At 37.4% G+C, this 12,078-nt stretch overlaps 1 protein-coding gene across 1 annotated transcript; it reads left to right on the forward strand.

Moving 5' to 3' along the window:
• The first annotated feature begins 6,959 nt into the window (after positions 1-6,959).
• On the forward strand, positions 6,960-8,955 carry LOC123752587 (putative nuclease HARBI1). Its single transcript, XM_045734633.2, has 2 exons — positions 6,960-7,502; positions 8,060-8,955. The coding sequence occupies exons 1-2, from the start codon at positions 6,968-6,970 to the stop codon at positions 8,422-8,424; spliced, it is 900 nt and encodes a 299-aa protein (XP_045590589.1). The 5' UTR covers positions 6,960-6,967; the 3' UTR covers positions 8,425-8,955.
• The last annotated feature ends 3,123 nt before the right edge of the window (positions 8,956-12,078 follow it).

A 12,078-nucleotide genomic window follows, 5' to 3' on the forward strand; every position in this document is an offset into this window, starting at 1 on the left:
CACCGCCGGCACTCGGATAGTAATCTTGGGCATAGCATTTTACCAAATCACCTCATTCTTTGGGGCACACGTGAGGAACACGAATGCGAACAAGCCTGAATGGTCCCCAGGACAATATGCAACTGAAAACTCACACCCCAGAAGTGACTCGAACCTATACTCCCAGGAGCAACACAACTGGTATGTACAAGACGCCTTAATCCACTTGACCATCACGACCGGACATAATGAGGTGATAGCCGAGGCTATTTGATCCACCCCACCGCCGGCACTCGGATAGTAATCTTGGGCATAGCATTTTACCAAATCACCTCATTCTTTGGGGCACACGTGAGGAACACAAATGCGAATGCGATCCACAAATGTGTGGATCAAATAGCCTCGGCTATCACCTCATTATGTCCGGTCGTGATGGTCAAGTGGATTAAGGCGTCTTGTACATACCAGTTGTGTTGCTCCTGGGAGTATAGGTTCGAGTCACTTCTGGGGTGTGAGTTTTCAGTTGCATATTGTCCTGGGGACCATTCAGGCTTGTTCGCATTTGTGTTCCTCACGTGTGCCCCAAAGAATGAGGTGATTTGGTAAAATGCTATGCCCAAGATTACTATCCGAGTGCCGGCGGTGGGGTGGATCAAATAGCCTCGGCTATCACCTCATTATGTCCGGTCGTGATGGTCAAGTGGATTAAGGCGTCTTGTACATACCAGTTGTGTTGCTCCTGGGAGTATAGGTTCGAGTCACTTCTGGGGTGTGAGTTTTCAGTTGCATATTGTCCTGGGGACCATTCAGGCTTGTTCGCATTTGTGTTCCTCACGTGTGCCCCAAAGAATGAGGTGATTTGGTAAAATGCTATGCCCAAGATTACTATCCGAGTGCCGGCGGTGGGGTGGATCAAATAGCCTCGGCTATCACCTCATTATGTCCGGTCGTGATGGTCAAGTGGATTAAGGCGTCTTGTACATACCAGTTGTGTTGCTCCTGGGAGTATAGGTTCGAGTCACTTCTGGGGTGTGAGTTTTCAGTTGCATATTGTCCTGGGGACCATTCAGGCTTGTTCGCATTTGTGTTCCTCACGTGTGCCCCAAAGAATGAGGTGATTTGGTAAAATGCTATGCCCAAGATTACTATCCGAGTGCCGGCGGTGGGGTGGATCAAATAGCCTCGGCTATCACCTCATTATGTCCGGTCGTGATGGTCAAGTGGATTAAGGCGTCTTGTACATACCAGTTGTGTTGCTCCTGGGAGTATAGGTTCGAGTCACTTCTGGGGTGTGAGTTTTCAGTTGCATATTGTCCTGGGGACCATTCAGGCTTGTTCGCATTTGTGTTCCTCACGTGTGCCCCAAAGAATGAGGTGATTTGGTAAAATGCTATGCCCAAGATTACTATCCGAGTGCCGGCGGTGGGGTGGATCAAATAGCCTCGGCTATCACCTCATTATGTCCGGTCGTGATGGTCAAGTGGATTAAGGCGTCTTGTACATACCAGTTGTGTTGCTCCTGGGAGTATAGGTTCGAGTCACTTCTGGGGTGTGAGTTTTCAGTTGCATATTGTCCTGGGGACCATTCAGGCTTGTTCGCATTTGTGTTCCTCACGTGTGCCCCAAAGAATGAGGTGATTTGGTAAAATGCTATGCCCAAGATTACTATCCGAGTGCCGGCGGTGGGGTGGATCAAATAGCCTCGGCTATCACCTCATTATGTCCGGTCGTGATGGTCAAGTGGATTAAGGCGTCTTGTACATACCAGTTGTGTTGCTCCTGGGAGTATAGGTTCGAGTCACTTCTGGGGTGTGAGTTTTCAGTTGCATATTGTCCTGGGGACCATTCAGGCTTGTTCGCATTTGTGTTCCTCACGTGTGCCCCAAAGAATGAGGTGATTTGGTAAAATGCTATGCCCAAGATTACTATCCGAGTGCCGGCGGTGGGGTGGATCAAATAGCCTCGGCTATCACCTCATTATGTCCGGTCGTGATGGTCAAGTGGATTAAGGCGTCTTGTACATACCAGTTGTGTTGCTCCTGGGAGTATAGGTTCGAGTCACTTCTGGGGTGTGAGTTTTCAGTTGCATATTGTCCTGGGGACCATTCAGGCTTGTTCGCATATATATATATATATATATATATATATTTATTTATATATATATGTCGTACCTAGTAGCCAGAACGCACTTCTCAGCCTACTATGCAAGGCCCGATTTGCCTAATAAGCCAAGTTTTCCTGAATTAATATATTTTCTATAATTTTTTTCTTATGAAATGATAAAGCTACCCATTTCATTATGTATGAGGTCAATTTTTATTTATTGGAGTTAAAATTAACGTAGATATATGACCGAACCTAACCAACCCTACCTAACCCAACCTAACCTATCTTTATAGGTTAGGTAGCCGAAAAAGTTAGGATAGGTTAGGTTAGGTAGGTTAGGTAGTCGAAAAACAATTAATTCATGAAAACTTGGCTTATTAGGCAAATCGGGCCTTGCATAGTAGACTCAGAAGTGCGTTCTGGCTACTAGGTACGACATATATATATATATATATATATATATATATATATATATATATATATATATATATATAAATATATATATATATATATATATATATATATATATATATATATATATATATATATATATATGTATATATATATATATATATATTATTAAATATGACCGAATATGACCTGCCTTACCCAACAGAGTTCTTGAAGAACTCTGTAGGGTAAGGCAGGTCCTAGTCAATAACGGCTTCTCCAATGGTTTCGTCGAAGACATCATAAGAAGGAAAGTGAAAAGCCATGCAACCTCTGAAGAGACAACTAACACAACACCTATACCCCCTATTAGACTATTTTACAGGAACTTCTTTTCCACAGCTCATAAAACGGAGGAAAGGGTCCTGAAAGATATTGTTAATAGAAACGTTATCCCTACAGACAAAAATCAGAGGATACAACTGACGATTTACTATAAAACCAGAAAAACGGCCAGCCTACTCATGAGAAACTCTCCAGACACAAAACAGAACGCTTTAAAAGAGACTAACGTCGTCTATGCCTTCAAATGCCCTCTTGGGGACTGTAAGCTCCAAAAAACCCAGTATATAGGCAAGACAACAACATCTCTTTCTAGGCGTTTAACGATGCATAAGCAACAGGGCTCCATTAAGGAACATATAATCTCTTCCCACAACCAAACCATCGCCAGAGAAATCCTAGTAAACAACACAGAAATCATCGATAGATACAGCGATAGCAGGCGGCTTGACGTTTGCGAGGCACTACACATCAAGAAGTCAACACCAGCAATCAACAGATAATTATTGCACAACTATATTCTACCCACCTCAAGACTCCGCTCCAATATAGAAGCATCAAGAAATATGGACCAATAGGCTTTCTACAAACACTTCTATTCAATATCCATTGTTTCGTGTTCTGTCTTGTGTTGATGAAATTAATACCCTATTAATACCACTTCTTGTTCTGTCTTGTGTTGATGAAATTAATACCCTATTAATGCCACATCTTGTTCTGTCTTGTGTTAATGCCACATCACCCTTTCCACCTCACTCAAATGTAGATATAAAATCGGAGATGCGTCAGTTCTATTCAGTTGTGTATTTGTGAACTAAAGTCTTTGAAAATGTAATAAGTTTTACGAAACGCGCTCGTGTCGCGTCAGACTAGAAATAAAAATGAATTTTGGAGAATTGATTTTTGATTTACCTCCAACAGTGAAAAGAAATGTACGAAAGATGAGAAAATTCGTGTTAGAATTATTAATCTTACTTTTTCGGTCATATTTAATAATATATATATATATATATATATATATATATATATATATATATATATATATATATATATATATATATATATATATATATATATATATATATGTCGTACCTAGTAGCCAGAACGCACTTCTGAGTCTACTATGCAAGGCCCAATTTGCCTAATAAGCCAAGTTTTCATGAATTAATTGTTTTTCGACTACCTAACCTAACCTATCCTAACTTTTTCGGCTACCTAACCTATAAAGATAGGTTAGGTTGGGTTAGGTAGGGTTGGTTAGGTTCGGTCATATATCTACGTTAATTTTAACTCCAATAAATAAAAATTGACCTCATTCATAATGAAATGGGTAGCTTTATCATTTCATAAGAAAAAAATTATAGAAAATATATTAATTCAGGAAAACTTGGCTTATTTTTATAAGCCTAGTTTTCATGAATTAATGTTTTTTCGACTACCTAACCTACCTAACCTAACCTAACCTAACGTTTTCGGCTACCTAACCTAACCTAACCTATAAAAATAGGTTAGGTTAGGTTAGGTAGGGTTGGTTAGGTTCGGTCATATATCTACGTTAATTTTAACTCCAATAAAAAAAATTGACCTCATACATAATGAAATGGGTAGCTTTATCATTTCATAAGAAAAAAATTAGAGAAAATATATTAATTCAGTAAAACTTGGCTTATTAGGCAAAATGGGCCTTGTATAGTAGGCTGAGAAGTGAGTTCTGGCTACTAGGTACGACATATATATATATATATATATATATATATATATATATATATATATATATATATATATATATATATATATATATATATATATATATATATATATATATATATATATATATATATATTAGTATATTTTGGTAGCAGTCTTTCTTGAAAACATATGTTGTTAAATATGACCGATTAAATATGTTATGTTTCTTTTCACTGTCAATGGTAATTGAAAAATCATTTCTCCAAAATTTATTTTTATTTATAGTCTGACGCGACGCCTGAACACATTTCGTAATAACTTATTACATTTTCAAAGACTTTAGTTTACACACACAACTGTAACCTGTAAACACTCATTATACATCCATACTTATACTGTACTCGCATTTGGGTGAGGTGATATGGTACAACAGTTTTGGGTGAGGTGAACAAACTTGGGACAAGCACAAGACAAAACATGAAACAATGGGTATAACTTTAAATATGAAGTATAAAAAACACACACAAGGAACATTGGGTTTGTTAGGGGTACATAGCATGGTGTTTACATTCTTGTAAAGCTACTAGTACATGCAGCGTTTCGAGAAGGTCCTTAATCTAACGGATAATTTTAAGTAGGTAAATTGTAGCAAAATTTATAAAAAGTTGACAGATACTTCGTAAAAAAAAAATGAGAGAGATTTCTAGGTATATTAAAGCACATCGATAGCTCTGATTGATAGCATTGACAGCTATCACCAGTCGCTACATGGTGCGGGAGAATAGCAGTGTAAATCCTAGCATTTAACTAGGCATTTTTGGAGTTCCGAACCGGGGTTTCCCAATGCAGGACAACGAGGCAAAGCAGACAGCTGTTTCCCTAGAAGGCGCTGCAAAGAAATATGTATCAGTAGGCGTGGGGATAAAAAAAGACAAAGGTATCCACCAAATCAACTAGGTGTTTATGGATGAATAAATCATCAGGACGAGTAGAATCAACATGACTAAGATCAAAAAACTTAGTCCATGTAGCAGAACCAAATAAAGCTTGGAACGTATTAGAACTGGAAGGAATGGTGTGAGTGTGACTGCGGAGGGAACAGCACCGAGCACCCCCAGTAAGAGGGGGGGGGGGCAGAGAGGCCCAGTTGTTACAATGAGAGATGGAGCCACTCCATGTGATGAGGTGGACATCATTGGGAGCTTGGGGCTCAACCCAGCCACAGAGGTGGGAGGGGGAGCAGATAGGGGTAGTTGGGACCTGGTGGACCAAGCACTCACAAGTCAGGTAGTAGAAGAGCTCCCAGAACCCCATCAAGCAGGGAGAGTCAGGAGCTGCCTGATCTGGGACCAATGTAGTGTGGGCTACAGAGCCCAGCTTTCCATCACAGTCTGACTTGGGGGCCTGGGGCCGGATTCAGGAAGGTACTTACGAAGGTTTTTCCTCTTAGCTAAGAGCGTTTTTCGTCTTAGCGCCTTCGTGGCGGCTACGTCCGTATTCAATTAACTACCCTAAGTGGAAAAATCTTCGTAAGTTCATTTCGGGATTTAAGTGTGGTTTCGACCACTCGTAGCTTTACGTAAACTGGATATAAGTCATTTTTTCTCTACTACATAACACTGGGATCGATTTATGATATTGGAACATGACCAAAATATTATAGCTGGTGAATCTAGTGGAGAGGAGTCCTTCGTGTTAGTTATATATGCATTCTCTGCTTGAAACTTTTAAGTAAATATGTGTTTGATGATAGTAGAATTACTTTTATAATAGCAAGATATTATACCAGTAGTTATTAAGTAAATAAACACTGGTGAACATGAAAAATGAGAGAAGGTGATGAGACCTGCCTGATGTGATCATTTACTATCACCAAATGCCCCTGTTCACCTAGTAATCAGTAAGGGTGTACCTTAGCTATACATATACAGTTTTAATTTATTTTGTTTGGTTTTATTTTGAAATTAAATGTGGGTGAGACATAAAAGAAAAACATCCTGAACAAATGATGTTAGGTTAGGGTAAAAACTACAAAAACTTTGGTCATTGAATACTTAGGCCTCTAATTATGGCCTGTTAAAAAAAAAAGAGAGGGATGGGGACTGAATAGGGACAAGGGGCTGATGGAAGAAAGGTGGCAGGATAAATAGACAATCATGGGCACCACACTGTACACCCCCAAATATGTATGTACAGTATGTGTGTGTATATATATATTTCATCTTACAGGCTGTATTACAATATGCTTTATTTTTCCTAGGTACCCAATACTGTATAGTGTTCCTGGACACGCATCCAAAAAAATACCAATTTTAACAGTTAAAAACATTTTAAATGTTATTGCTTATTGCTTTACGTAATGAGCTAGCTTTAAGGAGAGAAAGAGTCTTTAAAGATCGTCTAAATCCATTAGATGTAAGTGATAAAAAATTGTTAAGGATACTATCGTTTTCCACGTCATATGATCTTAAGACTTTGTGAAGACCTTAAAGATGATATTGAAAGAATAACTAGAAGAGGTCAAGCCATTCCTGCCCATACATCATTGTTAGTAGCTCTGAGATTTTATGCAAGTGGAAGTTTCCAAAGTGTTATTGGAGATTCAACTGGTCTCAGTCAATCGAGTGTATCAAGAATAATAACTGGAGTGACGGAAGCTCTCTACAGAAAAGGACTAGCAGAAATAAAAATGCCAACAGAGATGAATGAAATTATACAAACTAAGTTAAAATTTAATATCAGTAGGTTTCCCAATGTAATTGGAGCAATCGATTGTACCCATATCCCCATTAAAGCTCCAAAAGTTGAAGAAAACATATATGTAAATAGAAAACAATATCACTCTTTGAACATTCAAGTTGTGTCAAATCCTGATAATGTAATCATGGATTTCTGTGCAAGATACCCTGGAAGCACTCATGATGCTTTCATATGGGCTAACAGCAGACTCCATGACAGATTTGAAGCAGGAGAATTTGGCATTTCCTATTCGCTAGGTAAGATATGCATTTTATATATATGACCTTCATTTATAGTACAGTAGGTTGCCTATTTGTTATTTATCGAGTCACAACAAATACACTGTACAGTCTATAAATAAAAGTTGTTTAATATTGAATGGTAACAGCTTATTGTATTATGAATAGTATAAAGAAATTTATTCATGTTGATTTTATATTAAAGAAATGAAAGTGTGTTTTAGCCCTGATATGGAGAATGAGAGTGAGAATTTTGAATGGAAATCAGCAGAAATGTGTTTAAACTGGTGTTTATATACATCATGTGTCATGGGTGTACCAGAGATTACAAGTGGATGATTAAGTTAAATATGGAAGGAAGTGGATTACATTTTGGTTGTTTTGACATGTCAGTTATATGCCTCTGAACATTAAATGAGAATGATGTATGTAATGCAAGAGGTATTCATATGACAGAGGAAGGTAACCAACCACTTCAGATGCTAGAATCAAATAGTGTGTGAAAGTGTGGGTTTAGGATTATTGAGTGATTTTTAAAGATGTATGCACATTTTATAAATTAAATATCTATGCAGGTGACAGTGGCTATCCCTTGCAACACAACTTACTTACACCCTTCACAAACCCTGAAAACCCTCCAGAAGAGCTGTATAACAGGAGCCATGCAAGAACAAGAGTGGTAATCGAGAAAACTTTTGGCGTGTTAAAATCTCGGTTTAGGTGTCTCCACAGGTCTGGTGGTAGTCTTCAATATGAACCAGATAAATGTGCAAAGATTTCAGTTGCATGTATGTTGTTGCACAATTATTGCATTGAGCAAAGAATACCTCTTGAAGAGATCATTGATGATGACTTTATAATGAATGAAAATGTTGAAGGTGGAGCACATGAAAATGGGCACACACAAAGAAGGGAAGTAGTAAGGAATTTTTTCTCATAAATTTTTATTTCAAATCATACTTATATAACAAAGTAAAACATGTAATTGAAAACACTACATAATGGAACTTTTGTATAAAAATACAAGTACAGTAACTCAAGAATTTATCAATAACGGAAATCAAAAACATTTATAATTGGATTCATAGATTTATTTGTAAGTTATCCTATCAATTTTTACCTATTAAATTCAATAGCACATACTGCATATGTAAGTGAAACATAAATATACAAACAAACTGTTACAAACATGTACCTGCTGATTTGGAAATATTATTTATGCTGCTATACTTTATATGGAAAGTCAGATACCTGAGGAGAAATATATGCATCTGACAAAAGACCAAAAATTTGTGTGAAAAATATATCAATAAATATTTATTCATAGACACTAAGAAATGTGGTACATAATATGGCTGGGTAAATTTTTGGTTTGTAAAATAACAGTGTTTGTTAGCCAATGCTGTGTATACACAGCATTGGCCTTAAAATTGAATTATTTTAATTATAAAATAAAGTTGCTTTCAATACAGTACAGTGTTTAATATACCTTACATGTAAGGGAAAAATTTAATATAATTTTGTTTAAATGATATACACAAAACAATGATGTAGGCCATCAATATGTTGCCCTTAGACCAATTTGAGGTGAAACATATATTAGGGATGTGATAAAATAATTATATCTTTGCCATTAATCTTTTTGCCAATAAAAATGTTTCTTCCCAGCAAACATTTTCATGTTTTTAAAACATCCTAAAAACGACATTTCATTGTTTTCAGCACGTTTATAATTACGTTTAGAAAAGGTTTTTTGAGAACTTTTATATACAACCTTAGAACGTAAATAATTAACATTTCTAAAAACTTTTTTATAATCTTTTAATTACCTACATTAAAACGTTTAGGGTAAATTAGGGTATAATAATTTTGTAATTCATATCTGAAATAGAAAGGGAGAGAAAGAAAGAAGACATATCTGAGAAAGAAATGGACATCCTATATATGTATGTGTAAATTACAAATAAATAGGGTACAAAAAGATAATTAAAATATTATATTTATTTAATTAAGAATGAGTAATACAACAAAATATATGTAATAGCTCGAAATATATAGACTATATCTATAACAATATGAAAGTAAAAATTTAAAAATCTATAAAAATCTATATATGCAATATGTGAACACAATAGATTTTGTGATCAAGCAGCCTGTGATTCATGTCATGCTGAGATCAGTCTGACGTAATAAGCAGTTATTGTTACTTAAAACTAAAACAAGTAAAATTTTCCGAGTATACATATAACACTATAGTTTTTCTATGACTAATAATAAAAATCTATTAATCAAAAGTTTAGGACTAATTAACTAAAAATAAAAATCTACAAGTGAATGTAAACACAGTCAAGTATAATATTCATGTAGAAAGAGAAAGAAAAAGAGAGAGAAGGAAAGAAAGAGAAAGAAAGAAAGGGAGAAAGAGAAAAGAAAAAACAGTCATGTATAATATTCATATTAGCACCATGCAATATAACTTAGATTAAGTAAAAAATCTCAGACATTTTTAAATCAAATGAAATATGAGAGCCAGAGAGAGAGACCCAGAGCCAGAGAGAGAGAGCGAGAGCCAGAGAGAGAGAGAGCATGAGCCAGAGAGAGAGAGCCAGAGAGAGAGCCAGAGAGAGAGAGAGAGCCAGAGAGAGAGAGAGAGAGAGCCAGAGTGAGAGAGAGAGAGAGCCAGAGTGAGAGAGAGAGAGAGCCAGAGTGAGAGAGAGAGAGCCAGAGTGAGAGAGAGAGCCAGAGTGAGAGAGAGAGCCAGAGAGAGAGAGAGAGCCAGAGAGAGAGAGAGCCAGAGAGAGAGAGAGAGCCAGAGAGAGAGAGAGAGCCAGAGAGAGAGAGAGCCAGAGAGAGAGAGAGAGCCAGAGAGAGAGAGAGAGAGAGAGAGAGAGAGCCAGAGAGAGAGCCAGAGAGAGAGCCAGAGAGAGAGAGAGAGAGAGAGAGAGAGAGAGAGAGAGAGAGAGAGAGAGAGAGAGAGAGAGAGAGAGAGAGAGAGAGAGAGAGAGAGAGAGAGAGAGACAGAGCCAGAGAGAGAGAGCCAGAGAGAGCGAGAGAGCCAGAGAGAGAGAGCGAGCCAGAAAGAGAGAGAGAGCCAGAGAGAAAGAGCCAGAGCCAGAGAGAGAGAGTGAGCCAGAGAGAGAGAGAGAGCCAGAGAGAGAGAGAGAGCCAGAGAGAGAGAGTGAGCCAGAGAGAGCGAGAGAGAGCAAGAGAGCCAGAGAGAGAGAGCGAGAGAGAGAGAGCCAGAGAGAGAGAGAGCAAGAGAGCCAGAGAGAGAGAGCGAGAGAGAGCGAGAGAGAGCGAGAGAGAGAGAGAGAGAGAGAGAAAGAGAGAGAGAGAGAGAGAAAGAGAGAGACAGACAGAGACAGAAAGACACACACACAACAAAAGAGGAGACAGAACAAAATTAAGGCAAGGATAGAGAAGACAGAACAGAAACAACAGAGAGAGGAGTGAAATGAGAAATCATTGAAGAGAAGGGGAAGAGAAACACAAGATAAGAAAAAGATACAAGAAAAATATACAAGATAAAAATGACATAAATGAATACCACAAATATAAAAAGTAAAGGAAGAGAGAACCTAGAAGAGACAGGAAACGAGAGGTGTTAGAAGAGAAGAGGAAAGGAGAGATTAAAAGACAAGAAAAACAGGAGAGAAACATAAAAGAAATAAAAAAAAAGGGTCATTTGTGAGGAGAGAAAATAGAGAGACCAGAGAAGACCATATATCAAGAGTGTGAGGATAAAGACTTATATATTTTCTTAGTAGACATCCTCTGGCTCTTGTTGCCCCTCTTGTATACGAATTGTACTTGCAAGTTTTCCCTGAAAAGATATTAACAAAATTAATATTTAATTATTTATTTATATAAATTACACACACAAACTTATATATATATATATATATATATTAGTATATTTTGGTAGCAGTCTTTCCTGTAGACATATTTTATTAAATATGACCGAAAAAGTAAGATTAATAATTCTAACACGAATTTTCTCAATCTTTCGTACATTATGCTTCACTGTTGGAGGTAAATCAAAAATCACTTCTCCAAAATTCATTTTTATTTCTAGTCTGACGCGACACGGGCGCGTTTCGTAAAACTTATTACATTTTCAAAGACTTCACAAATACACAACTGATTAGAACTTGCGTTTCCCTGATTTTATATCTACATTTGAGTGAGGTGGGAAGGGTGATGTGGCATTACATTTGAGTAAGGTGGGAAGGATGATGTGGCATTAGAGGATATTAATAGGGTATTAAAAGTATCAACACAAGACAGAACACGAAACAATGGATATTGAATAGAAGTGTTTGTAGAAAGCCTATTGGTCCATATTTCTTGATGCTTCTATATTGGAGCGGAGTCTTGAGGTGGGTAGAATATAGTTGTGCAATAATTGGCTGTTGATTGCTGGTGTTGACTTCTTGATGTGTAGTGCCTCGCAAACGTCGAGCCGCCTGCTATCGCTGTATCTATCGATGATTTCTGTGTTGTTTACTAGGATTTCTCTGGCGATGGTTTGGTTATGGGAAGAGATTATATGTTCCTTAATGGAGCCCTGTTGTTTATGCATCGTTAAACGCCT

Source organism: Procambarus clarkii, chromosome 35, assembly GCF_040958095.1.
Source record: "Procambarus clarkii isolate CNS0578487 chromosome 35, FALCON_Pclarkii_2.0, whole genome shotgun sequence".
NCBI classification, from domain to species: domain Eukaryota; kingdom Metazoa; phylum Arthropoda; class Malacostraca; order Decapoda; family Cambaridae; genus Procambarus; species Procambarus clarkii.

Excerpts from the sequence above, each read along its gene's own strand:
- LOC123752587 (XM_045734633.2), top strand. The coding sequence starts at position 6,968 with ATGATCTTAAGACTTTGTGAAGACCTTAAAGATGATATTGAAAGAATA. Across the intron at positions 7,503-8,059 it reads TGGCATTTCCTATTCGCTAG|GTGACAGTGGCTATCCCTTG; the intron begins GTAAGATATGCA and ends ATATCTATGCAG.